The sequence below is a fragment of the Anopheles moucheti genome, chromosome 2 (assembly GCF_943734755.1).
Source record: "Anopheles moucheti chromosome 2, idAnoMoucSN_F20_07, whole genome shotgun sequence".
Taxonomy (NCBI): Eukaryota; Metazoa; Arthropoda; class Insecta; order Diptera; family Culicidae; genus Anopheles; species Anopheles moucheti.
In genome coordinates, this window is record NC_069140.1 from 12,228,472 (window position 1) to 12,255,565 (window position 27,094).

The window sequence follows — 27,094 nt, forward strand, 5'->3', positions numbered from 1 at the left end:
GCCTAGAATAGCAACCGTTTGATGGATCTCAGTCTTAACGAATGATGCAGAAATAATCGACAATTAAGGGAGCGGTTCGTAATCAAACGTCTGTGAATCGCTTGCGTACGGTGACGAAATACGTTGGGGTATTCCTTATCCAAGATGACATTTTCCAGCACTCAAAATCAATGGTGTTTTTTAATTTAAATTTATTTAAATTACAATACTTTTTTTTAGCTCGAATTATCAAAAGTTTTTTTTATTAAAAAGTAATGTTTTGGGTGCTCTTTCTGAAACATCTGCTCGCTTCATGTACTGCCCTGTTAATACCATATCTCTCTAAATAGCTACCATTAATCACTTTGCTGATAAATTTGCTACAAAAGCATCACATTGTGGTTCACCTTACGCGGCACGGCTTATCAGCAGCTCGACCCGACCACAGGGGTACGGTATCGGTTGATTTGGCGATATCTTCAACGTTGCTGGGGATACCGAAGATAAGCGCACGGTACACGCTTTCAAGATGTTGCCCAACCCCACACGCACAATCAGCAGCGCCAAGTTTGACCCAATCGGAAACGGTACACCGCCCAAGGGTCGGTAGAGTACCGTTTCTTTCCTGGACCTCAGAATAGGCCTTTCGGGATCGAACCGATGCGGATCTGGATAGAATTCAGCATCATGGTGGAGTGCGTAGATGGGGATGATCACTTTCGTTTTTCTCGGTACCATCAGTTCCCCACTCGGCAGTCGATGATTGGCACCGGTCACAAACGATATTTCATCAATCGGAGGATATTTCCGAAGCGTTTCTGAAAAGGTTTAAGACGAAGCGTAATTTATTTTTAGCTCAGTGTTGAAGCTTCCTTGCATTACTCACCTCCAATAACCTTGTCCAAAAAGTCCACCATCGAATCACCCGATCGTTTCAGTACCCTGTGCAAACTGTTTTGTATCGCTGGATTGTGGCCCATCTCAAACAGACAGGCGACGATCGTTCCTGCCGCTGTGTAAAACACGTTTTGAACAAGCTCCAGCATCAGCATTTTCGTATCTTCGAACGCCATACGATCGGTTGCTCCGGCGTGCTGCTCCAGTTGTTTCATGTACCGCAGGAAGTTAGCATCCGCGGTTGGGGTGGTGGCACTTATAAGCTCCTCCAGAATAAGTGGATATTCTTGCATGTGATTTAACGCTTTCCGTAACACGCGTGTAAATCCCGCGTCTGGAAAAGCCGTTGAAAACACCTCCCACACTGTGCCTGACGGATGTTTGGCTAGCTTTTCTGTGAGGGGTAGCTTATGCTCCTCCTCGGTATATCTCTTCCCAAATATACATCTCGTCAGTGCTCGTGCCACGAACAGCTCCACGATCGCTTTTACATCTACCGGCGTACTGGTGGAACACATCACTTCCGTCATCTCTACAGTCTCCTCCGACACCACATCAATTAAAGACTCAAAATGTTTATCCTCGAAAGCGTTCCACCAACCGCCAAACGTGGCACCGCCGGTTGTGTGCCTTCCAACCAGCTTTACAAACTCAGCACCCAGCATGTGCTCGATCAAGTGCGGATCGGTCGGTATTACGCACGGTGTCAGATACATGACCGCACCGCCTATGGGCCATTTCTTTGCCTTAAATTCACGATACAACCGCTGGGTCGTGTACATACGGTGCTCTGTACGGCCGGCCGCCTTATAGTCACCGTACAGCACACCGGTCCGGCCGGTGCCGGGAAAACGCCGATCGACCCAAACCGATCGCCGCTTATCCAGGATCAGACACACTCCCAAGCCGGAAAACAGCAGCACCGTGGTGCTGAGAGCGATCCAAAACTCCACGATCAGCATTTGAGGTCGGCACTCACTTTTCAACTGGATCGATCAGATAACGGACCGAACCCGTACAGTGTGAAGTACGGCCCAAGACGATGCGGCACAAGGCATTGATTTCGAAAGAATCTCGTTTATCATTGCATCAGGAAGCGACCGATAAGAGTGGGTTGCATAATTTGAATTCGGTGCGGGAATTCACTTCTGTCCGTGTAGTTCACTAAGCAAGGGCTTAATGTTCGTATCAGAACCGTGATTAGCATCGCTTAGCCTGACAGAAGAATGAGTGATAAGATAGTGCCACATAAAGGGAAAGGCGGATGAACGTTTAACTGGAGCAGTCTTCATTTGGCGGTTTCAAAACGCTCCATTTTGTTAAAATCCACTTTCTTCCCCATTTTATTTATTGCGCCATTTGATGAAGTTCGGTCGATGATAAATTTATAGGTCACTCAAAAGTTCGATTACCATTCGTTATCAATAAAGTTTTTGATCTTGTTGAAAGGTGGAGTGCCAAACACTAACTTGATAATATTCGTTTGCTATAATTTGTGATGGTTTTTGCTATAATAATTAAATTTTAAACATCTTCTTCTTGATCTATGACACATGTCAGTACTGGATTTCCCTTGCAATTAAAAGCCTAGCATCTAATTACATTTCGGAATTATATGCGCTTGATTTCGTTTGCCCATTACAGGATTAACAAAAACATTCTCTTTTTCCTTGACGAGTTTATATTTCGCATCAAAAAATTGTGCCATCATAATTTGCGTGGTTACATCATGCTATTGTGAAGTCTTTAACAGAAGCGTTTTAAAATAAAGATTAAAAAAGGTTAATGACTTTATATGCCCTAATTTCCTGTTGAAAGTCACTTCAAAATAATGAAGAGCTACAACATTCCAATTTTATTGATCTTCGTTAGTGCTTCAAAGACCACGATAAAAATAATAAGAGGCTCAAAACTCCAGCTCCATTTTACTTTTAAGCAATAAAAATTTGTTTGATATTTGAGGTAGAATTTTGTCTAACTCAGAGAAATATTAAACTGATAAAATTTAGTAAATATTCATAACTACGCTTTAAAATAAACATAATTCCATTAGGAGCAGTTTGCAAACTCGTAGCCTCTAATGGAAACACAGAGTTGATGATCAATCTTTCGTTGCAGTATAGCAAGAAATCGATGATTATTAATGCAAAGCTCGTCATATATTTTTTTCCTCCCCTGATTCCTTTGCTCTTCATTAACCTTAGCATGAAACGAAATTAGAACCCAACCGCAAAAGTCATATGTGTAGCAATAACTTCTAATCCTGTTACTATACTAACGACATTTTGAATGAATATTCATTGCCAACACAAAAACGACCTACTATAAGATAGTGTTTGTGTCTTTTCATTACAAACTCAAACGGAGTAAGATCACCACTCCGGAGCTGTTCATGGAATTGATGTAGAGGCTGCGTTCGTAAACAGAAACGAGCAACGAAACGTTGGCAGGAACTTCGAGACGCAATTTGTAAGCCAACCCGGCATATGGCCGATCCCACCATCACATACATGAATGGCGCTCTCAAGTATCTACACCGTGACGATGCTCTAACCAATGTCCAAAATTATGAAGGCCACACCAGTTAATGATCCCACCATCGTATGCTGCCGTGCGTGTGCTGATGGAGCAGCACCCAAATATCGAGAAAATGTTGATTCCCAATCTGGTCACACTCTTCCTCTATTGGTACACGGGTGGTGGCAGTGCTCCGACACCGAATAGTTCCACTACTGACATCCAGCTCCCGGACTGACCCACGAATAGGGGGTGATATGTTCCTCCAAAACTGCGCAGTCATTACAGATTCGCAACACGACTGCTTCTTTTGTTAGATGTAGGTGATGTTTTTTTTCTTTTGGCTCTTGAAACTTCAATTAAGCCTGAAGCGCGTGCGCTCGTGTTGATTATTTCATTTTCTTGGGACTTAAATTCGCTTGGGTCTTAACCTCGGTATCTTATCAAGCTCTTTTTATTTTTGTTATGCAAACCAATCAGAATTTGCTCGTCACTGTACGGTCAAAATGCGCAATTCTTCACAATGGTTTTATCTTATCAAATGATCATGTAAATGAAGATTTTATTTCTAAAACCACACACCATAAGATGGTCCATTTTTTCCGACAAATAGCAGCAGCTTTTCGACAGATTGATGTGCTTTGATGTAAGATTGCAGTTATCTTACAACTTTTCCACCTTCAAGTAATTGCCTCCATTCGGTGACAGGGTGATCATTTTCGGTTCGAACGTTACATGGTCCGGCGTACGGGCTGACGGTGAGAAGCGGAACTTTCTCAACAGCGTTATCAATCCCACCTTGGTCTGCATCACGCCAAACCGAAGCCCTATGCACACGCGTGGCCCTTCGCCGAACGGGAGGAATGTGAACGGATGTCGCTTCTTCACCTCCTCCGGTGTGAACCGATCCGGATCGAACCGTTCCGGATCGGGGAAGTGTTCGGGATCATTTTGAATGGCATGTATCGGAATTTGCACCAATGTTCGCTTCGGAATGACATGTTTCGTGCCTGGGATCAGATAGTCTACCGACGGCACACGGCTCAACGATTCTACCGGAGGATACTTCCGTAGCGTTTCTATAACAAAGCAAACATTTTACACCACCTGCCAGAGAAACGTTGCATTATCTTACCGTTTATCACATTGTCCAGATACTGAATGTTCATGGCGACGTCGTACGTCACCTCTCCATCGTTCTCCTCGATTGCTTGATTAATCTCTTGTCTAAGGCGCTCCTGGATTTCGGGGTTCTTTGCCAACTCGTACAAGCAGAAGCTTTGCGTGGTGGAAGATGTCTCAAAACCGGCCAGGAAGAAAATGAATGCCTGTGCAGCCAACTCTTGTTGTGTCATACCCACTTCACCCTTGCCCACACTGGCATCTTCACTATCGTCCAACTTTCCCTTATTCTTGATCTGCAGCAGCAAGTTCATAAAGTCGTTACGTTTCACATTGTTACTCTCACGATAGTCTACCGTTTCCTTTACAATTTTCAGGAAAAAGTCCTCCACATCGTCAAAGGTGATCTTCATTCTTAATTTTCGCACAAGTCCCGGATAGGCCGACGCTAGGAAAGTTTTCATTATAATCATCAGAGTAAACTCAAACGCCTTGTTGCCATATTTTCGGAACTCCGAGTCCGGATTCTTCAGCGAGTTACACTCGATCCCGAACGCGCACGTCCCGATCACGTCCGTCGTGAAGCGGCCCAACACATCCTTCATCTCAATATCCGGCTGACGGTAGTGCTCTTCCATATGCTTGTCCAGCTGGAGTGCCACATCCCATAACGTACCGAACATTTGCTTCATTCGGCCGGAGGTGAACGTGGGCGTAAGCTTCTGGCGTAGTAATCGCCACGGATTACCTTCCAGCGCAAACAGATGACCTGTTAGTGGATCGTCTTTGGCATTTGTGAACACACCATGATCGTGGAACACATTGAAATCCTTCACCAGCACCGATTTGACCAGCTCTGGGTCGATCACAAACACTGAGGGTATGATGAACTGGCTCATGCCGACGTACCGGTCACCGCGCAACTTAAACTTCTTGTACAGCTCCAGATGGATGTCTGCCGCATGCTTTGTCTGAGCTTGTCCTTTCGCGTGTCCGAACAGAAAATGGGGATTCGGTGCGTACGGGAATCCGTGGTCCTTCCAGTAATTATGCTTATTCCGGATGAACAGATACACTGCCGACACGGCGAAGATGAACGCGGCCAGCACCGCGTTAATGAGCTCCATTTTTCGTGCGCCGAATTTCAAGCTCAGGAGCTAACTGAACGCAATCGTGTGGCGCTCGGCATAATATATAGTGCTGGACAATCTTCCTACAAACTCGCTTGCCGTAAGGTAATCGAGCACATCTTGATAGTGTGCGTGTGGAATCCAGTATCTAGCATGGTAACGGGTTGTGATGGTTCCAAACTTAAATTTCACTAGTCATCGAACTGAGATATTTACAAACATCTTCGCATGTGTTGGTCACATAACAAGTCTAGCTTCTAGCTGTATGGTTTTTCTTTATCTACTTGCAAAGATTTGCGCCAGTACTAGAAAAAAGTGTTGAATCTAATGACTTAACACATCTCAAAAACGTGTATTTGCTAGGCTCCTCACGTGTAGGAACATTATTAATCAACAGGCGAACATTTTATTGAAGTGCATTGTCCTTGAAATGATTGCTACAGAATCTTTCATCGTAACACACTCATACGTGCAATTACGGAATATATATTTTAATTGTGTTTTAATTTTCGGGTATTAGTGAGACCTCTGCTTTATTGGCACAACAACCTCAAGAGGTCTAGACATGCCATTTACGACTTTCTTTGACTTTATTTACCCATAGCCGGATAGTCAGTCCTGCGTGCGAGGAATTGGTTCGCATGAGATTTTGGCCCGGTCCCTGTCGTGTGAAGACCGACGCCGCTACCAATACACCACCGGCTCGCCCCGGTTGGTGAGAGTACCGTCCCAAATTAGAACATTTTCTTTAAAAAAAAATACCTAATTAAAATATTTATAAATACCCATTAAAATATGTATTTATATTTATATTAATATAAGTTATATTAATAATATAACTTCAAATGCATAACAAGGGAAATTTCTCTAAGAGACAAAGTCAAAGGTTGTTATTCCAGTTGTTATTCCATGGAGCAAAGCAACATCCGATCTGGGTTCGATTCTGAACTTAACTAAGACCTTGTGTCCTACTGAACTAATTCTGTTTTTCGAAAGTTTACCACAATGACCTACATGTATAAATCTGCTGAACATTGTGTTCATGATATTCTTACCTTACATTAAGGGACTGGATCTGAAAAGTCCTAGTTGTGTTGTTTGTTTGGACAATCTAGCATATGCTGTTAATAATATTCTATGATATATTTTTTACATAAAATATCTCTCAATAGACTTATTTATTTACATTTACGCTGATAAATACGTTTCTGCTGTGTACTTTATAATGTCATTTCCACAAAAAAAAACATCACTACGCAACTTTTTCTACCTTCAGATAGTTACCACCTGTTGGGGACAGCGTGAACATCTTCGGATCGAACACCACACGCTCGGGCGTCCGGGCAGATGGTGAGAAGCGGAATTTGCGCAGCAAATTTATCAAACCCACCTTGGTTTGCATCACGCCAAACCGCAACCCAATGCAAATGCGAGGCCCTTCGCCGAAGGGCAGAAACACGTAGGGATGTCGCTTCTTCACCTCCTCCGGTGTGAACCGATCCGGATCGAACCGTTCCGGGTCGGGGAAGTGATCGGGATCACGCTGGATCGCATAGATCGGTATCTGCACGATTGTTCCTTCCGGGATGACGTGCCTGGTGCCGGGAATGGTATAATCATGTGCCGGTTTGCGGGTGAGCGTTTCAACCGGTGGATACTTCCGGAGGGTTTCTGTGATGTAGAGTAGTCGAACGCAGAGAAGAAACAAACCAATAAATTAAAATGCTTCGCATCCCCGCGCGAACGCCATATTTACCGTTGATTACGTTATCCAAGTACTGTATGTTCATGGCGACATCGTACGTCACCTCGCCGCCATTATCATCGATTGCGCGAGTGATCTCGTCACGCAGCCGGTCCTGTATTCCCTGGTTCTTTGCCAGCTCGTACAGACAGAAGCTCAACGTTGTGGAGGAAGTTTCAAAGCCGGCCAGGAAGAAGATAAGCACCTGTGCGGCCAGCTCGTTGTGCGTTAGCCCAACCTCACCTTTGCCCACGACCGTACCGTGATCATCCAGTTTGCCCTTGTTTTTGATCTGCAGCAGCAGGTTCATGAAATCGTTCCGCTGCACATTGTTCATCTCGCGATAGTCGACCGTTTCGCGCACAATTTTCATGAAAAAGTCCTCCACATCCTGCTGCGTGGTACGAACGTGCAGCTTTCTCGCCAGCTGTGGGTAGGAGGAGGCGAAGAAAAACTTCATCACCGTCACGGGATGCAACTCGAACGCTTTGTTGCCGTATTTGCGAAACTCCGAGTCCGGTGTCTTGAGCGTGTTGCACTCGATCCCGAACGCGCACGTCCCGATCACATCCGTCGTGAAGCGGCCCAACACATCCTTCATCTCGATCTCCGGCTGACGGTAATGCTCTTCCATGTACTTTTCCAGCTCGAGCGCGACCTCCCATATCGTGCCGAACATTTGCTTCATGCGGCCAGAGGTGAACGTGGGCGTAAGCTTCTGACGCAACAACCGCCACGGATTACCTTCCAAACCGAACAAATTCCCGGTGAAGGGATCGTCTTTTGGGTTGGAAAACACACCGCGATCGTGAAACACGTTAAAGTCCTTCACCAGGATCGTTTTCACCAGCTCCGGGTCGACCACGATCAGCGAAGGCATCACAAAGAGGCTTATTCCGCCGTACGGTACACCGCGCTGTTTGAATTGTCGGTACAGCTCCTGGTTGATGTCGGCCCCATGCCGTGTGCGGGACTGTCCCTTTACGTGCCCAAAGAAGAAGTGCGGATTCGGTGCGTACGGTACACCCTGGTCCTTCCAAAAGTTGTGCTTACTGCGCACAAACAGATACACGATCGACACTACGAAAATGAATGCAGTTAGCACCAGCGTGATCGGCTCCATGGCGTCCAGCGATGTTTTGCCGAAACTGGCACTGCCGAAACTGAGTCGAGCGCGAACTGGTGGTGTCCAATATATAAGTCCAAAGCGAAGCGGTGAGGCATGCGATAAAATGCGTTGTACCGAATCATACCTACACCTTGCTATCGATGAGATGACTTGACGAAAGCGTTCGCTCGGGCGTTGCTAAATGCCTCCAATTCCATGCGCCATGCGTGGTTTGGTGTTGGTGAAGTCGTTTGTGGTTTTCATTGTACCTCCATTCCTGATGCTGCCGCCTCCGAAGGGCGTTGACTTCTAATTCCCTCCAAAGAAAAACAAGCATTTTTTCAGTCAGATTATAGTAAAAGTGTTGATTATAATTTTATTATTCAAAAGCTGTTTACTATCAATTGGATTGTGTAAAACATATTACAACAATGTTAGAAGGTAGCTAATCAAACAAAAATCTTATTTGTGTTTGCTAGTTAATCAACCGGTCACTCTGCCGATGAGCAGTTTACAAGTGCTTTTGATGTGAATGTGAGAACAATCTGTAAACGGCCACAATAATTGATCTCTTTATGGCCGGAACACATACATAAAAGCATCACAACTGTTTAACCGGCATGATGAAATCATCACAACTTGTTTTATGTTCTCTCACCCTCTCTCTTCGCGGCTACCTTTTTCTAAACAGTCCAGCGCCGCATGATGTAACAGTAATTTTATTTTTATAAACAAAACAAGAATTGATTTAACAAGACGTTTTAAACTATTCTCTTACATGGCTGGTGATGTGTGTACGGGTAAATCGATTCCGATATCATTATATCCTAGATAATGTTACAGCGCAAGCTTTACGCAATCTCACAACCATTTTGCGAAATATGCATTGTCATTTGCGCAATGCCACCCCCGTTGTTCTTTACGGATGACCCTTAAGCCACCGTTGTTCTTAACATATCAATCAACTTCGCATTAAGAGCGTTGCTAAGCTATGTTTAGCTACAATACTTCAATTCTTACCTTACAAACATCATTCTTATGTTGAAGTTATTTATTTAACTTTTTATCGCTTTTTTGTATATTTTACTTTACGTACTTCAAACTTTCATATATATAAGTCCAAAGGATTGGAGTTGGTATTGGGTCTGTCCTGCGAACAACTGGGGCCAATACTACGTAGATCACCCACCCACTCCATCACTTATCGTATAAATGTGCAAGTCATCATTCCATATATTGAACGCACACCCCTAAAATTTGTTGAGCACATATTTGCAATCTCGGAAGCGCAACAATACGCGCAATATGAGATATTTGAGTAGGCTTACCGCAGCGTGACATCTCCGTGGAAAGCAAGATGGAACTTCTGGGTCATGCGTTGATCCAGCGTTCGTGTTTGCTGTGTCGATTGCGTGACTTTTACAGGCGCATCCTCCTCTTAACATCGCAAAACCGGGCCCTCGTTCTGGCAACCTTTTGTTTACTTTACATTTTGATGTGTTGTTCCTTATTCATTTCTTTAATTTTAATTAAAGTTATTACTGCACAGTACATAATGTATCTAAAGTTTATTACTGCTCTGCATTAAGCAACTGTTTGTCTTCTGATTCAGATGAACGATTGTTTCCTATATGCTTTACTTCATCTGATGCGTACAGCTAACGTAAAATAAGTTAATCGTGCAAAACCTTGAAGCGCGATTCATTTTGCTAAATGCCTCCAACGAGTATCTCTACGCACTAGGAACCCTATATCTTATCAACCTTAAGATAATTACCCTTCGTGGGTGATAATATGAATGACTTGGGGTCGAATTCGAACTCAGCCGGTGTTTGGGCCGAGGGCGCGAAGCGGAAGTTCCTCAGCAACGTGATTAGGCCAAGCTTTGCCTGCATCATTCCAAAACGCAATCCAATGCAAACGCGTGGACCCTCGCCGAACGGGAGGAAGACGTATGGATGGCGCTGCTTTACCTCCTCCGGTAGGAAACGATCCGGATTGAATTGGTTCGGGTCCGGGTAAAACTCGGGATCGCGTTGCAAAGCGTACACGGGGATTTGGACAAGCGTATCCTTCGGGATCACATGCTTCGTTCCGGGTATGGTGTAATCTCGCATTGGCACACGCGACAGTGACTCGACCGGGGGATACTTGCGCAGAGTTTCTGAAAGAGTTAGGATGTGTTAAATAGGTTTTGCAAAATTGGAACATTTATTTGAGCCATGCTTACCGTTGATCACATTGTCAAGGTACTGATTGTTCATGACCATTTCGTAAGTCACTTGTCCATCGTTGTCGTCGACTGCACGTTCGATCTCCTCACGGAGCCGCTCCTGGATGTCCTGATTCTTCGCCAGCTCATACAGACAGAAGTTCATGGTGGTGGAGGACGTTTCAAATCCAGCTATGAAAAACACAAACACCTGTGCCGCCAGTTCGTTCAGTGTCATGGCGGCCTCACTCTTGCCAGTGTGACTTGCTCCACCGTCACGCTCGTCCAAATAGCCCTTGTTCTTGATCTGCAGCAGCAGGTTCATAAAGTCGTTCCGCTGCACGTTGTTCAACTCCCGATACTGCACCGTATCGCGCACAACTTGCAGGAAAAACCGCTCCACACCTTCATCGGTCAGCTTAACACCGATTCGCTTCGCAAGGCCCTTGAACATAGTGGCGAACACGAACTTCATTATAACAAACGTATCCTGCTCGAACACCTTGTTGCCATATTTGCGGAAGTCCGAGTCCGGATTCTTCATCGAGTTGCACTCAATCCCGAACGCACACGTCCCGATCACGTCCGTGGTAAACCGTGCCAGCACATCCTTCATCTCCATCTCCCGGTGACAGTTTTCGTTCATGTACTTCAGAAACTCTTCCGCCACCTGCTGGATCGTCCCGAACATTTGCTTCATCCGGCCAGAGGTGAACGTGGGCGTAAGCTTCTGGCGCAACAAACGCCACTCTTGACCCTCCAGCGCAAACAGATGAGCGGAAAGGGGATCCGCTTTAGCATCGTTAAAGACGCCCCGGTCGTGAAACACGTTGAAGTCCTTCACCAGAATCGTTTTCACCAGCTCCGGATCGGCAACTATTACGGCCGGTATGAAGAAGAAGCTCATTCCACCGAAGGTTTCACCGCGCGCTTTCAGATCCTGATACATCTGCTGGTTGATGTACGATGCGTGTTTCGTATTGAAGTGCTCCATGTGTCCCATCACCAGGTGAGGCTTTCCGCGCACATAAGGAACGCTACGATTACGCCAAAAGTTGTGCCGGCTGCGCAGGTACAGATACGCAATCGACACGACAAACACGAACGCGGTCAACGCGTAACCGAGAAGTTCCATCTTGTTTCACGCACAGCTGTCACTTCCGAACTGAACTGGCCGCAACGCCGCTCGCATACCTTTTATTAAGCGTTTTGATTAGCAAATATGTACCCAACGCATTTATTGGTGTGAGTTCAATACGCAGCGCGATGACTTGCTGCTTTTGATCCGCAGGTGGAATTTTTGGCTATCTACACAATCTGCCCGTACGCGTACACATACATGCGCTTATGTTGTCGCACTGGAAAATATGTATGAATTATTTCTGTGTCGGCTTCCGACTCACACCACCGTTCCTGACCTAGGTTGATGATTAAGCCAGCGCGCTCGGTAGACAGTAAATGCCAAATATGGATTTGCAGCGTGGGTGATTCAATATCAGACCGATTGTTGCAATGCGCGTGCTCTTTATCGGCTGATAAAGGAGTTCCTTATGCGGGCAAACATCTGATTAGGGGCTTGTCATAAGTGATGCTCTCGATGATGGTAGGTTAAAGTACATATACTTTATTGAAACATAAATTCATTTAACATATAAATATCAATTGCAAAGGACATTTCCCTTTAGCAGTTTAAAGCTTCTCCACCGTCAAATAATTACCACCGATCGGTGAGAGAATGAACGATTTCGGATCAAACACGATCCGCTCCGGTGTTTGGGCGGATGGGAAGAAGCGAAAGAAGCGCAGTAAGGTGACCAGACCCACCTTCACCTGCATCGTGCCGAACCGCATCCCGATACACATCCGCGGTCCCTCGCCGAACGGTAAAAACGTGTAGGCCGGACGTTTCCTGCACTCGTCAGCCGAAAATCGGTCCGGATCGAAACATTCCGGGTCGGGATAGTGTGCGGGATCCCGATGAATGGCAAATACCGGAACCTGCACTCCGACGTTACGCGGAATCACGTGGTCCGTGCCGGGAATCGTGTAATCCTGTGCCGTCACACGCAGTGTAGTCTCCAGCGGTGGATATTTGCGGAGAGTTTCTGAGAAAAATCGACGAGGAAGATTGTTTAACTGCTTCGTGGGATTTGCTAATATTTGAACCTTTAACTCACCATTAACTACCTGCCCGAGGTACTCCTGGCCCATCACTATCTCATACGTCAGCTTTCCATCGTTGGTTTCGATTGCACCAATAATTTCCTCCCGCAAACGCTCCTGGATGTCGGGATTCTTCGCCAGCTCGTACAGACAGAAGTTCATCACCGTGGAGGACGTCTCAAAACCGGCCACGAAAAAGATAAACACTTGCGCGGCCAGCTCGTTCATCGTCATCCCCGCGCCGTCCGGCACCGGGTGGTCCGCTTCCTGGTCCGCAAGGCCTCCTTTGTTTTTGATCTGCAGCAGCAGGTTCAGGAAATCGTTCCGCTGCACATCGTGCCGTTCGCGATACGCAACCGTCTCGTGGACGAGATTCAGGAAGAACCGCTCCAGATCGTCGTCCGTCACCTTCACGCCCAGCCTGGTTGCTGTGCCCTTGAACAGCATTGCGAATGTCATCTTCACCATCGCGAACAGTCGGTGCTCGAACACCCGTTTGCCGTACTTCAGGAAATCCGAGTCCGGATTATCCAGCGTGTTGCACTCGATCCCGAACGCGCACGTCCCGATCACGTCCGTGGTAAACCGTGCCAGCACATCCTTCATCTCCATCTCGAGCCCGACGTTTTTCAGCAGATGCTTCTGAAGCTGCTCCGCAACCTCCAGCATCGTGCCGAACATTTGCTTCATTCGGCCGGATGTGAAGGTGGGCGTAAGCTTCTGGCGCATCTCACGCCACTCGTGACCCTCGAGCGCGAACAGATTGCCGGACAGTGGATCGACACGCGAGTTGCAGTAAATGCCACGGTCGTGAAACACGTGAAAGTCCCTCACCAGTATCGTTTTCACCAGCTCGATGTCACACACCATCAGTATGGGCATGAAGAAAAAGCTGTACCCAACGTAGCGTTCACCTTGATCCTTCGCATAGTTGTAGATGTCCTGCGTGACATACGCCGCATGTTTGGTACTTCCGTTGCCCACCATTTGGCCAAACAGCAGGCTCGGGTTGGGCTTGCAAGGGAAGCCTCGCCTACGCCAGAAGCTATGTCTCTCGCGCAGGAACAGATAAGCGATCGTAAGTAACAACACCACGCCCAGCAGTATCACTCCGACAAACGCCATGATGGTGAGAGGTTCTAGCAACGTCAACTGCTAACACGAAACTGATCGACCAAGTACCACCGAAACGAACCACTGAAATAAAACTCCCGTCGTTTAAACACACCTCACGCTTCACGCTCGTCCCTCTGACACAAGTCGTTCGTATTCCGACATTACCACCCGGGAATCGCTTCCCAAAGCCAAACACGGATTTATTCACATAAACAAATCAACATATGGTTAACATTAAGCGTATAATACCGTCCGGATGACGCCATCCTCGGAGCGCAACGCGACGGTGTTCCGATACAGCTGATCGTAAGAATTCGTAACACGCAAAGCAACATTCTATTAATAGTTCGCACCACACTTTCGCTATCGCAAACATGGTTCACCATGGAACATGCTGCGGCTGCTGGACCTCTGAACCCGTCCTATATCTTCTCCACGTGCAGATAGTTCCCAGTGTCCGGGGACAGAATGAACACCTTTGGCATAAATCGTATAGTTTCGGGTGTTTTCTCTGTCGGCGAAAATCGGAACTGGCGCAGCAACTTGATCAGGCCCACCTTGGTCTGCATCATGCCAAACCGCAGCCCAATGCAAATGCGAGGCCCCTCACCGAACGGCATGTACGCGTACGGTGGGCGAGCATTTGCCACCTCCGGCCGGAACCGCTCCGGATCGAAACGCTCCGGATCGGGATAGTAGTCCGGATCGTGGTGCAGGGCGTAGATCGGTATCTGCACCATCGTGCCCTTCGGGATGATGTGTTTCGTGCCGGGCATAGTGTAGTCCTGCTCTGGCGCACGCGTGATCGTCTCCAGTGGTGGGTACTTCCGAAGCGTTTCTGAAACGATGCAAACGATCACTACTTGACTCGCAAATTTGGTTCCCTCCCCAGCGTCACTTACCATCGACGACCATATTCAGATACTCGATGCCCATCACAACGTCGTACGTCAGCTCGCCACCGTTACTCTCGATCGCGCGGTTAATTTCCTGCCGCAGCCGCTCCTGCAGCTCGCAATTCTTGGCCAGCTCGTACAGACAGAAGTTCATCGTGGTGGAGGACGTCTCGAAGCCGGCCAGGAAGAAGATAAACACTTGCGCGGCCAGCTCGTTCTGCGTCATGCCGACCTCACCCTTACCCACGTGCTCCTCCTCCTGCTCCCACAGCTTTCCCGTGTTTTTAATCTGGAGCAGCAAGTTGAGAAAATCGTTCCGCTTCACGTTGTGCGTCTCGCGGTACTCGACCGTTTCGCGCACGAGATTCAGGAAGAACGATTCCACATCGGCATCGGTAATTTTCAGCATAAACTTTGGCCAGTATTTGCGCACCAACAGCATGAAGATGATCTTTATCAAGGTGGACACCTTCTGTTCGAACACCTTGTTGCCGTACTTGAGGAACTCCGAGTCCGGGTTCTTCAGCGTGTTACACTCAATGCCGAACGCACACGTCCCGATCACATCCGTCGTGTAACGGGCCAGTATATCCTTCATCTCCAACTCTTCCTCGTGCAAGTGTTCGTCCACGTAGCAGCCCAGTCTCTCCGCCACATCCCGAATCGTGTCGAACATTTGCTTCATTTTGCCCGACGTAAAGGTGGGCGTAAGCTTCTGGCGCAGAATCTTCCACGGCTTACCCTGCATGGCGAACAGCGTGCCGGACAGGGGATCGACGTCGGGATCGCTGAAAATGCCACGGTCGTGAAAGATGTGGAAATCTTTCACCAGAACCGTCTTGATTGCCTCCGGATCGATCAGCATCACGCCCGGTATGATGAACATGTTGAACCCGCCGAACGCTTCGCCACGCTTCTTCAGCTCCCGGTAGATATCGGTTGTGACGTACGACGCATGGCGCTCCGTGTTGATGCCCTTTACGTGCCCGAACAGCAGCTTCTGATTGGGAATGGTGGGAAAGCCACGGTTGCTCCAGTAGTGATACCGATTGCGCACAAACCAATACAGTCCCGACGCGAATACGAAAAGCAATGATAGAATTGTAGTTATCAGCGCCATCGTGCAACCGTGCACCTTGAAGGCCAGTCGACGCACTACTGAGCGCACGAACGCATATCGGACACCGTCGGGACAGCATAGCGAACAAGAATACGCGTGTTAGGGAAGGGATGGATTCTATTCACGCACACAAGCGTTCGCTGCCAATTTAGGCGTGTTGTTGTTGGCAGCGAACGATGATTTCATTCACAAGTTCTCATCTCATCAGCAGCAGCAGTGTTTGGTCCAACGATTCTACCGGAAAGGTTCTTTTTATTTATTTACAAAACAAATCTCGCAGTTATGATATTCGCACTCGCGATTTGTAAACACTCAAACATGTACAAATATCGACGTCATACAAGCCGAACTTCGGTGTGCAGTTTAACATATATCCCGCCTGCAGATAAGTGGCTTCGCAAAGCCATGACTTGTCAAAACATATTTATGTGTCTCGCAGTTCCAAAACATCGAACGTACCCTCTTTTCTTTATCGATAACCACCACAAAGGTATCCTCTTATCACAATTCTTAAACCCGCTCCACGTTCAAGTACAACCCACTGCTTGGTGCTAGCACGAGCGAACGCGGCTTAAAGCTAACATGCTCCGGTGTGCGATCCACATTCAGCGAAAAGCGAAACGAGCGCAACATCGCCACCAAACCAACCTTCACGAGCATTAGACCAAAGGTGGCCCCAATGCAGTGTCTCGGTCCCAACCCGAACGGCATGAACGGAGCACCATCCCGCACGTTGCGCGACTTCGACGCACTGGCAAACCGTTCCGGGTCGTACACCTCCGGCTCGGGGTAATACTCCGGATCGTGATGTAGCGCATGCACGGGCACCACCACCATAGTCCCACGCGGGATGGTCCCGAGGTGCTCTATCGGATAGTCGGTGCTCGCAACGCGAAACAGGAAGTCAACCGGTGGATACATGCGCAGCGTTTCTGGGGAGGGTGAAATAACCGCGAATGGCGTTAGAATGTGCGGAGATCTTCCTCGCAATGCTTTATAATTACCATTCACCACCTGATCGAGATAGCCCAGTGACATCACCATGTCGTAGCTCAGTTGACCATCGGTTTCATCGAGGGCTGCCACGATTGCGGTGCGCAACCGCTCCTGCACGGTCCCGTTCTTGGCGAGCTCGTACAGACAGAAGCACATCAAGCTCGCGGACGTTTCAAACCCGGCTATGAAGAACGAATAGCACTGCCCGGCGAGCTGCGTCATGTCGAGCCGCCCCGTTGCCTTCATCTCCAGCAGCAGCTGCAGAAAGTCGCGCTTCACCAGCCGGTAGCTCTCCCGGTGCAGCACCGTCGACCGGCACAGCTGCAGGAAGAACGGTTCCACGCCCGGTTCGATCACGCACAGCCGCAACGCATCGGCCATCCGCCGGAAAGCGTACCCGAACCGCAGCTTCCACATCCGCCGCAGGCTGCAGCGGAACGCCCGATAGCCCATCGCGCGAAACTCCGTCCCCGGGTCGCGTATCGTGCGGCAATCGATACCGAACGCACAGCTACCGATCACGTCCGTCGTGTAGCGCGCCATCAGATCCGTCCACTCGAGGTCGCGCCGTTTGCTTTGCGCACCGATGTACACCACCAGCGTCTGGGCGATGCGGGCCGCCGTGGGAAACATGGTACGCACGCTGCCCGCCCCGAACGCAGGGCCCAGCTGTTGCCGCATTCGGTGCCACCGCTCACCAGCCAGCGAGAACAGCGTTTCGCTGCTCAACGGATTCGCCTTCTCGCACGCGTACAGACCGCGGTCTCGAAACTGGGCGAAATCTTTCACCAGCACGCGCTCGATCAAGGCGCGATCGATGAGCAGAAGCATGGGCGAAAAGTACAGATTGAAACCACCGGCCGGCAACTGACGGTCGCGAAACTCCCGGTACAGCGTCTGCAGGATGGTGACGGTGTGCTGCTTTGCCGCCAGCCCGGCCACGTTACCGTACAGCAGATGCGGTTTCCGGGCTGCCGGTATACCATGGCGCAGCCAGAACGTTTGCCGGCGTCGCAAAAACCACCGGATCGCGGCGATACCGGCCACCACGATCGCACACGGAATTAACGCCCACGAAAACACGACCATAACGCACGGGCACTACGGGCCAAAATGAACGGGGGGTTCCAACACCGACACGCTACCGGGGTTTCGGTTGCCGCTCGTCGGCTTATCTTATTGCCTCGCGTGGAACATCGATAGCGGATGCGTATCGTTGACTGTTTGCAATCTTGCAATGACTTATCGAACGCTAAGACCGCCACCGTGGAAATGGTGAACCTTGAGGCCTTATTTTGCATTTAACGTCTGGAGTTTCCTTTGTTTCTTTGTGCTGTTATCCTGTTCATTCATAGCTAGTGGAATGAGGCGTGTCTGTTCTCTATGTGTCTGGATGCATTTACTTCACACTACGTCCACATGGATTTTAAGGTTTTATCGCATAAAGCAGTGTTTTTTTCGAAAGTTCTTCCACCAATATGAGTAATCTCTTCTCGCACATCCAAATGATTCGTCATTCAAGGTCAGACATCGTTTGTAGCTCAAAATCTCTCTAGCCCCATCAACAAACAAACAAACAATCGTTTTCTAGAGCTAAATTTCAAACATGCATTGCGCGTTGCCTACATTTAGGCGTTTAAAAAATAAACATCGCAAACAGCTCCGCCAAGCAAAGATCTTCGCACATTTACAAGAAATCAGTACATAAATACGTATTCTAATTGTAAAACTACTTTCCTTTTCTCCTTACCCTATCAGAACACCGTAGATAAGTTAGTACAGCGTGCAAATGCTTCCATCCTGATCGGTACCTCATCATGGAAGGAACAGTTCGTTGAAGCGATGACTGTCAGCGCCGGTAAGTGTTACGCTGTGGCCATACCATCCATGCTCGAATGGTTTACAGTTCTTTCTCCGCGCTCTAGGTGACGATGACGGCGAGAACGAAGGGGAAGAGCCACCGACGCCTAGCTGTATGGACTACATTATGCACTTTGTCACCCTGTTCTGGAAGATTATCTTTGCCTTTATTCCACCAACCGGTAAGTTACGCGCACGATTGTCCTATTTGGTTATCGTCAATGTCGATCATTATCGTGTAGTGCGCTCGTAATAAGCTGACAAGCGTACATCAAAAATGGGCAGCCATTTCAGGCGGCTTCATTATTGCCCGGTCCTTTTACTGATTAAAACTTTCCATTAGCCGTGTAACCCAATTACACGAAACGGTTATGCTCGAGCGCGCTCGTAGCAAACGGATCATAAAGTGTTCGCTAGGAAGTGCTTTTATCGTCTCACAGCTTCGAGACGAGACTGTTTAACTGAGTTCATTTGATGAATTTAATCTCGAGCTGCAGAAAAGGGTTCGGGTGGGAGACATCCGTTTTGCGCTACCCCCGGCTTGCACACAGTAAAAACAGTGGTCATGTTAATCAAATTTTTAAAAAATCCGTTTCATTTGACGCATTCATGTTTCACGTTCAAAAACGAACGCTCATGAAAATTTTGCACGCCAATAAAGCGAAGAGATAATATCTTCCCCACAAAAAAAGGTTTTTGCCACAGTGCTTACACATCGTTATGCGTGGCTTTAAGATGCCATTCGGGGAAGATTCCATTACAAAATTTGTAACATTTTCCAACATTTTCACATGCACTGGCTAAAAAGTAGAAACAAATCTCCAAACGCACTCCAGCGAGAATGCTTCGACATAAACATTCCATTCAGACTCGTTAAACCAATAACAAACCGTACGCGGCCCCAAAACCAGATGACGGTGCGTAATATTGTTTGCCTAACTTGAACGGAACACGAAACCCGAAAGCGGAGACCATATTTGCTTCGCTCCATTCATAAAGGCCCGGTCGGTTCGGGGTTCATTTCAGGCCATCCTTATAAATCGTTAGCCAGGAGGAACGGTGGAAAAGAATTTTTCATCCTATTACTCCACCGTTGCGTGTCCCACCTGCTGACGCACGGCCCACATCTAACTGCTTGGGAAGAGTCGGAATTTACTGCCATAATAGCATGCCTTTTTATCCGGCGTACACACCCACCGGGCGGTATCTATCAGCCGGTGATGAACTGGCCGGGTGCCTTTCTGGAGCGCTTCCTGAACGCGTTGTACCGTACCAATTGAATGGTTTTGCGTGGCTCCTACACTAGAACGTCGCATAAGTTCAGCATTGTTGTGAGATGGCCTCATATTTTCCTTTCCTTTGATATGTCTTTAGTCAAATACGTACGAGTGGTGGGCAAATATTGAGCTGACAAAAGTACCTTCCAGTAATACATATTGATTTGTCGATTGCTGTAAAAGACTCTGTAGAATTCTTTAAACTTCGCATAACGAACCTTTGGATTGCTGGGACTCTTGCTTATTGAAGAATTTTTGACAGGATATGATTATTTCCACCAGAGCACCAATGGTTAACCGTGCTTCTGATCAATAGTTGAGCATTGGGAATTGAAAATACTAACTTCAAGGAGTTTCTGCAGAAATCCTTGGAAGATTCATTCCTTCAAGAATTTACGCGAAGGAAAAACTTTCTGCACCCGAAAGTTATTCTCAATCAACTGAATAAATTGTCTAAGTTTGGAAAACATGGAATGTAGTTCATTGGAAACAAACATTATCCACACGACAATGGCTGAGCTTCTCGTTCATTACAATAATCAAGCATAAATTCAGAGAGAATAATTTCATAACTTTTTCATTTATTAACATGTATATCAACATATTTTATGCTCTTTAAATGAGCATTATTTGGATGTAGATCGAAATATGTCCATGTTAGTAATAAATTAAATAGAAGAACCTTCCGATATTACGAGTTATTAGGAGAATTACTAAAACAATGTAACTAATTAGACTCATTAGAAAAGAGTTGACTTTAATTCCAACATAAAACAGTTTATAAAACCCCCATTACATCATGGTTAAACGAACTTAAGCGCCACTGGAAGTTCCTCGCCAAAGAATTCCTCAAAATGGATCCATTAAACGTACCCCATTCGGGTCTACGGACACCAGCTAGACAAAACCGCTTTGCTGGCCACTCTGCTATGGTATGGAAAATTCAATTGTAATGGATGGAAATGTGGAAAAGTGATATATGTGCCTGGCGTTATCCATTCGCCCCGTCCTGGGGTGGTGAATGTGATCCTTTCCCGTGCCTGGCTGTGGTTTGGTGGCATTCGAAAACTGTCACACGACCATTTGCAAAAGTCATGGTCTGGTGCATCCATGACCCGTCCCGTGGTCCTGCAGAAATAAATCACACCTACAGGAACCTGATACCACAACCGCACAACCCCGAACGGATTTCGTACGCTATCATACGTGTTTCTGCTGCCGGAATGTGCCGCCACACGCCGTACCACTATGCAAGGTTATGTTAACCACCTTCCTGGGGGACGGCAATGGTATTCCATTGCCACTGCCCTGGGTGGTACGTTTGAGTAAACGTTGTTTGCAAGCAGTTTACATGCATGTGGCAACATGGTACGTCAAGCGGAACAACTCCGGTTTGATGCACTCCGATGCGCGGTGAACATTTTGCCGGGTACGACTCGGACAGTCAGCACATCTTCGGTTGGACAGCACGACGCTGACGGATATCCTTTTATCGTTGAGTTTCAATTACCAGCTCACGTGTTCACCGTACAAACGAACCATGATCGGCTTATCGATAACGATAATATTAATAATCATGGAAACATTATCACCACGCTGCACCACAAACTGCAACTGGTACGTCTCCCGGTGGATAATCCTTCAGTATGTGACAAACTTCCCATCTCGCCCGGATTAATGTCCACCATCAATCATGCCACAAGCATGGCACCGCACCAATTCATCAATCAATCTTCCGCTCAAACCGAGAGGCACCGTAAACTTGCACGTTAATGCACACATGCTCGGGTTTTCTGGGGTGGGAAAAAAGCTATCCAAAAGAACAACACACGGTGTGTCCTCACCGTTGGTGCTGGTGCGCCGCGAAGGGAAGGGCTGTCAAGAATTGTGTCAAAGTTTTGCGCCCACTGCACTTGCTGTTGCTCTCGGTGGGACACGCGAGATAACACGAGCAGGTGTTGGAATGTTCGTTGGGAAAAGTTTTTAAACAAGCGAGTGTTAGGCAGGAAAAGTATGTCGGAATATTGAGCTGGTTAATCGTGCTGTTGAAGGAAGTATTAGCCTTTTCAAAGGTATTCTTTGGTACATTTTAATCTACTCTCCACACTGCCTTAATGCTACTTGGCACTCAGCGCATGTGTTATCAAAACATCCCCCATTGGAAGGGATGACCCCGTTAGTCGTCAGATCTCGAGTAGCCAAATGAGTACTCACAGAATACGTTGGAAAACATTGCAGGGAGAAAAAAGCCGATGGCCAGCAGGGAAATGTATCGTGCTGCACTTTATATGCCCGTACACGCACCGAACCATTGCATTAGCATAAGGGCTCTTCGGGAGGATGTGTGTCGGCGCCCTGGCGCCCTTTAGGCATGGCAACACTTGACCGAGTTGCTAGGTCATCTCATGCATCATACCCAGTGCATTCTTCATGTTTTTTCTTACCCTTCCCGTCTTCGCTGCATTGCTTAATTCCAGACATGTCCGGAGGATATCTGTGCTTCGTCGTATCCATCTTCTGCATCGGTGTCGTGACGGCCATCATCGGCGACGTAGCATCACATTTCGGCTGTACGCTCGGCATCAAGGATTCAGTCACTGCCATTATCTTCGTTGCGCTGGGAACGAGTATACCAGGTACGCCCAGCCGTGCCAACGCATCAAGCCGCCCAAACTAAGCGCAATCCCTTTTTATTTGCCATTTTACAGATACGTTCGCCAGTAAGGTTGCTGCCATACAGGACAAGTACGCCGATGCGAGTGTCGGTAACGTGACGGGAAGTAATGCGGTCAATGTGTTTCTGGGCATCGGTGTCGCCTGGACGATTGCTGCCTGCTACCACAGCTTCCATGGACGGGAGTTTGAAGTCGAGCCCGGAACGTAAGTGTGGCAACTCGCCCCGTGGCACAAGATGGCCGACTAACCGCTTCGCTTCTGCACCGTTTTAGGTTGGCTTTCTCCGTGACGCTGTTCTGCACGGAAGCGCTCGTTGCGATCGTTGTGCTGATGATCCGAAGGAATCCCAAAATTGGCGGAGAGCTCGGTGGTCCCAAGAAAGCCAAAATCGTTACCTCAATATTCTTCTTCTCGCTGTGGATCGTGTACCTGCTGATCAGCAGCTTGGAGGCTTACGGCATCATCAAGGGTTTCTAAATTGTGTCCAACGGTGTACACCGCAAAACGCGAGGTAGTATGAGAGGAGAACGAGGCAGAAGAACCCGAAGAACAAAGTGGAGTGGAGGAATTCTGCAACAACAAAAAAATACAACAGCAACAACCAAAAGTCAACGACAATTGTGCTGCCAGATCAGATGAAGGAAAACAAAAATCCGTTCATCCGTTCTCCCTGAAGCATCCAGACTTTGATCCAGACCGATCGCATCGCAGGACACTTGATGTCCTGCTCGGATCACAAAGCTCGGATGAAATCGCGAAGAATAGCTTCAAAAAAAACACTCACACACACATGAAGACAATTTTAAGGTAACGCGAATCCCCTTTTCCACAACCCCATACATACATACATCTTTCAAGGCTAACACACACACTGCGCTGAACCAGTTTGCCGGCACGATCGCGATCTGTTACGCTGCCGGTGTTTATTGTTTTGATTTGTAATTATTTAGTACCGTTTACATTTTATTGCCTTTGTTTTTTTGTTTTGTTTTCGATATTTTGTCTTTCATTTCCTCTGTATTTAACGTTACGAGTTTGCAAAAGCATCCGTTTTATCCTGCCCGCAGGCCGTGTGTCTTAGACGGTGTCGCCTTAGGTTCTTGTTTGTAAATGTAATTTTAAACCGTAAGCGAGAGACGGAGCGAAAGAGGACGGGGTAGCAGGGGGAGGGAGAAGTGGACAGGCGTTAAAGTGGCAAAGCGAATGCGTTAGAGCGTATAAGTAGTTATATTCGTTATTACGTGCTAGTTGTTAAGCAAAACAAACAAAACAAAAGAGAAGAAAACAAAAAGAAAACTATTTAAACAAAGCCGGTGGACGATGAAGCGGTGTGCGAGTGTAGTGTACTAGCAGTAGAAACCACTAATTAGCATCCGCTGGTATAAGCATGTTGAGATGATGGATCCCCTTCAATAGGTAAAGGGAGACAAAAGAGCAAACCGACTCTACCAACTACTACCACGAAATACAATATGCCAAATTTGTTGAAACTTTGTAGTATAGAGTATATAAGGGTGCGAATGCGTACTAGCAGTGTGGTAGACAAAGGTTTTCCCCGTACAAGCAAACGGAGTCGGAAAGCGAATAGAAACGATCATGAACGCAAGAGCGACAAAAAATCACACAGGGGTTCACAGGAAGATATTACTTATAGTTGGTACGATATACTTATTAGCATGTCCCTTACGGAGCTGGAAGGGCTGGTTTTGTAACGTTGCTAGCTAAAACTCTTACGACGAACCCTCCCGTACACCGATCGTACGCGGCACAAAGACAAAGCGAAACGAACAGAGAGCGCGCGGGCGAAAGAGAGCGAGAGAGAAAGAGGAAATGCTTTTCTTTTCGTTATTCGTAAAATGCACCACGTTTTTTTTTGTTTGCTAGAGCGAAGAGAAAGCAAACCAAGCCGCCTCGAAACCATTCTAGTCAGCGAGGATGTTCGTTAAATAGCGTGAAAGTGTGCGTGTGTGTGTATGTGTGTAAACATAACCCCAAATCGGAAAGAAATTGCGAAAGCGGAATTTAATGCGCCATTACGCCATTTTGTGAGGGTCTCTAGCATAGTTCTAGTGGTACGAACAAACATCGGAAAGAAGAAAAATGAAACCAAACCCAACCAAAGATCGTTCAAGTGTGTTGCTCAAGTTTAGTTTGTCGCAAGAGATTGTAGCTTATTGTAAATAATGATATTTAGAAGAGAAAAAAAACACACACACACAAGGAAGGGTGAAACACATTTAACAGAACAACAACAGCGACCACAAAAAAACAAACAAACACCAACGAACACATCCCCAAAATCAAGAATCAGGTACGGACAATCAGTTTATGCTTCACATTTTTCATAACCAAGCTTACTTTGTAGGTCGCTTGTATGCACCTAGTCGGCCATTTTGTATGCTTTCAAAATTTTGGATTTTACACCTTCTTTCATTCACGATCTAACTTAGACCACCATGGGTGTTTAGTACTGCAAAATTCAAAAGTTCACTAGAAAAGCGAAAGGACACAGTTTTACAACGATTTAGACCGTAATGGCGTTAGCGTTAAATTTAACAATCCAAAACAACAATCGACCAAGCAAAGCTTAAAACACAAAAGCCGAACATTATTGCGGTTATTGTGAAGTGTGCATATCGGTGCCCCAGCTGCACAGTGGATCAGCCCCACGATTACCGTACCGTATCTAACCATGGGTCCAAAAACGGGTCGGCAGAGGGGCAAGGTGTATGTGTGTGAGTGTGTGTGTGTATGTGTGTTTTCAATCACTCAGAAAAACTCCCAGAACTCCTGCCACGTTTCCTAGAAAATCCCGTCCTCGTTTAGCTTGGAGTTCGAAGTATCAGCTCGCGATGATGATTGCAACTCAACCCTTGCGTGAAACACTGGGGTTTCCTCTCACTAGTTAGCATTATGTCACGCAACCTTTTTTCTCCTTCGATTACACTTACGAAGTAATACGTTATTAGTTTAGAAACGAACAAAAAAAAAACCTTCATAAAGACGCAGACGCTGGTTTGTTTTAGCAAGTACTTCTAATACTCATTCGAATGTTGATACTAACAACACGCCCTCCCCTTTCCCCCGTGCGGGAAAGGTGTTCAAATTCGCAGAACGCTGCGTGTACCAATTCTTTGCACCCGCAATTCAATACTTCCCAGCTGCCCGGAAGCAAAATGACCGGGCGCCTCCATTGCATCCTTCCATCCGTTCGAAGGTGCGTTTGAAAAGCAATAACTACGACTACCACCACTACAGTAACTATCCGCATGGCAAAACCAAAATCACCACCGCCCGTCCCGGGTATCGGTAACGGTATACACCTGCACACATATAGACAATGAAACCATTCTTCCATTCTTCGACAACTGCATACAACTTAAGAATTTACTTAGAACTCTAAATACCGCGTAAGTCTCGTTTCTAGGGTATTTAAATTGTAGCGTAGTAAGCGTTAAGCCATCCTTCTCTCCCATCGCGTCTGCGTGCGCCCAGGTGGATTGTTTTACCCGTGTAGCGATAGCGTACGCCACGCTACAATCGGAATTGTTGTTATTGTTTCGATCCTTAGATACCGTTCAGTTCAGTGTAGTTTGTTACGTGTCCAGTCGTTGCAATACCCAATAAAGACCGATACAACGTGGTGGCCCTCACACAGTTCAACAACAACACACCTGCACAGTAAGCGACACTTACTTACTTTTAATTGCGAAAAATGCCTGTGCACAACGACAACCGCTAGTTGGAATGGAACGAATATGGATGAGGGGGTTTTGTTTTTTTTTTTGCTGGATACAAAACAAGCAATCGATAGCAAAACTGGAGGGCAAGAACAAATGAAAACATTGCAAACAATAGTTTAAACAAATAAAGATAAACGATCAGTCGATTTCTCCGTTCCGTTTGGTGCATTCTTTTCTGTGCGTTTGTTGGGGGAAAATGCGAGCAGCGAAAATGGCGTTGCTGGGCTCACTTTCTCACTGGAACGAAATGAAAGAAAGTCAGAACACACCGCGCTTTGCTGGTGATGAAGATGATCGCGGTTTCTATATAACAGTGGGTGTGTTCTTAAACATTCTTAACAATGTTTTTTACGTTAAACAAAATTATAAACCACAACAAAACATTTAAAACCAGAACGACGACAAAAGACGATTGATAAACATAGACAGAGAGAGATAGAGAGAGAGACACAGAGTGTTACTAATAAGACTGGGTTAGCCAGGTTAGTCAAAAGGAAGCCGCTGTAACGCGAGGTTTAGCAACACAAATAAAGCTCAT

At 46.8% G+C, this 27,094-nt stretch overlaps 7 protein-coding genes across 7 annotated transcripts in view; 1 reads left to right on the plus strand and 6 right to left on the minus strand.

The window, feature by feature from the left end:
• LOC128299205 (sodium/calcium exchanger 3) overlaps positions 1-26,702 on the plus strand; it is a 98,172-nt gene extending 71,470 nt beyond the window's left edge. Inside the window, exons 5-9 of the mRNA XM_053035096.1 lie at positions 18,759-18,858; positions 18,926-19,042; positions 22,615-22,773; positions 22,846-23,017; positions 23,086-26,702. Of these exons, the coding sequence (XP_052891056.1) occupies positions 18,759-18,858; positions 18,926-19,042; positions 22,615-22,773; positions 22,846-23,017; positions 23,086-23,290 (753 nt within the window). The 3' untranslated portion in view covers positions 23,291-26,702. The remainder of the gene's footprint in view (positions 1-18,758; positions 18,859-18,925; positions 19,043-22,614; positions 22,774-22,845; positions 23,018-23,085) is intronic.
• On the minus strand, positions 388-1,838 carry LOC128299213 (probable cytochrome P450 6a13). Its single transcript, XM_053035103.1, has 2 exons — positions 866-1,838; positions 388-797 (listed from the first exon to the last, which is right to left on the minus strand). Exons 1-2 carry the CDS (start codon positions 1,836-1,838, stop codon positions 388-390), a joined length of 1,383 nt encoding a protein of 460 aa, XP_052891063.1.
• On the minus strand, positions 2,660-8,534 carry LOC128298660 (uncharacterized). The gene is made up of 5 exons (XM_053034428.1): positions 7,402-8,534; positions 6,902-7,316; positions 5,733-5,793; positions 4,529-5,672; positions 2,660-4,472 (listed from the first exon to the last, which is right to left on the minus strand). Exons 1-5 carry the CDS (start codon positions 8,510-8,512, stop codon positions 4,057-4,059), a joined length of 3,147 nt encoding a protein of 1,048 aa, XP_052890388.1. The 5' UTR covers positions 8,513-8,534; the 3' UTR covers positions 2,660-4,056.
• LOC128299207 (cytochrome P450 6a2-like) lies at positions 10,246-11,844 on the minus strand. Its single transcript, XM_053035098.1, has 2 exons — positions 10,728-11,844; positions 10,246-10,661 (listed from the first exon to the last, which is right to left on the minus strand). The coding sequence occupies exons 1-2, from the start codon at positions 11,842-11,844 to the stop codon at positions 10,246-10,248; spliced, it is 1,533 nt and encodes a 510-aa protein (XP_052891058.1).
• Positions 12,332-14,024, minus strand: LOC128299209 (cytochrome P450 6a2-like). Its single transcript, XM_053035100.1, has 2 exons — positions 12,887-14,024; positions 12,332-12,814 (listed from the first exon to the last, which is right to left on the minus strand). The coding sequence occupies exons 1-2, from the start codon at positions 13,995-13,997 to the stop codon at positions 12,399-12,401; spliced, it is 1,527 nt and encodes a 508-aa protein (XP_052891060.1). The 5' UTR covers positions 13,998-14,024; the 3' UTR covers positions 12,332-12,398.
• Positions 14,400-16,008, minus strand: LOC128299208 (probable cytochrome P450 6a13). Its single transcript, XM_053035099.1, has 2 exons — positions 14,891-16,008; positions 14,400-14,826 (listed from the first exon to the last, which is right to left on the minus strand). Exons 1-2 carry the CDS (start codon positions 16,002-16,004, stop codon positions 14,411-14,413), a joined length of 1,530 nt encoding a protein of 509 aa, XP_052891059.1. The 5' UTR covers positions 16,005-16,008; the 3' UTR covers positions 14,400-14,410.
• LOC128299212 (cytochrome P450 6a2-like) lies at positions 16,515-18,089 on the minus strand. The gene is made up of 2 exons (XM_053035102.1): positions 17,009-18,089; positions 16,515-16,936 (listed from the first exon to the last, which is right to left on the minus strand). Exons 1-2 carry the CDS (start codon positions 18,087-18,089, stop codon positions 16,515-16,517), a joined length of 1,503 nt encoding a protein of 500 aa, XP_052891062.1.
• Positions 26,703-27,094: the final 392 nt, after the last annotated feature.

Bases quoted from the DNA above. Each gene is read 5' to 3' on its own strand.
- LOC128299212 (XM_053035102.1), bottom strand. From the start codon at position 18,089: ATGGTCGTGTTTTCGTGGGCGTTAATTCCGTGTGCGATCGTGGTGGCC. The intron at 16,937-17,008 runs GTAATTATAAAG...CACCCTCCCCAG, and splicing joins TCTCGATCAGGTGGTGAATG to AAACGCTGCGCATGTATCCA.
- LOC128299209 (XM_053035100.1), bottom strand. From the start codon at position 13,997: ATGGCGTTTGTCGGAGTGATACTGCTGGGCGTGGTGTTGTTACTTACG. The intron at 12,815-12,886 runs GTGAGTTAAAGG...GATTTTTCTCAG, and splicing joins CCTCGGGCAGGTAGTTAATG to AAACTCTCCGCAAATATCCA.
- LOC128299208 (XM_053035099.1), bottom strand. From the start codon at position 16,004: ATGGCGCTGATAACTACAATTCTATCATTGCTTTTCGTATTCGCGTCG. The intron at 14,827-14,890 runs GTAAGTGACGCT...GCATCGTTTCAG, and splicing joins TCTGAATATGGTCGTCGATG to AAACGCTTCGGAAGTACCCA.
- LOC128298660 (XM_053034428.1), bottom strand. From the start codon at position 8,512: ATGGAGCCGATCACGCTGGTGCTAACTGCATTCATTTTCGTAGTGTCG. The intron at 7,317-7,401 runs GTAAATATGGCG...TCTACATCACAG, and splicing joins CTTGGATAACGTAATCAACG to AAACCCTCCGGAAGTATCCA. The intron at 5,794-6,901 runs GTAGTGATGTTT...TTACCATGCTAG, and splicing joins CTGAAGGTAGAAAAAGTTGC to ATACTGGATTCCACACGCAC.
- LOC128299213 (XM_053035103.1), bottom strand. From the start codon at position 1,838: ATGCTGATCGTGGAGTTTTGGATCGCTCTCAGCACCACGGTGCTGCTG. The intron at 798-865 runs GTGAGTAATGCA...AAACCTTTTCAG, and splicing joins TTTGGACAAGGTTATTGGAG to AAACGCTTCGGAAATATCCT.
- LOC128299207 (XM_053035098.1), bottom strand. From the start codon at position 11,844: ATGGAACTTCTCGGTTACGCGTTGACCGCGTTCGTGTTTGTCGTGTCG. The intron at 10,662-10,727 runs GTAAGCATGGCT...TAACTCTTTCAG, and splicing joins CCTTGACAATGTGATCAACG to AAACTCTGCGCAAGTATCCC.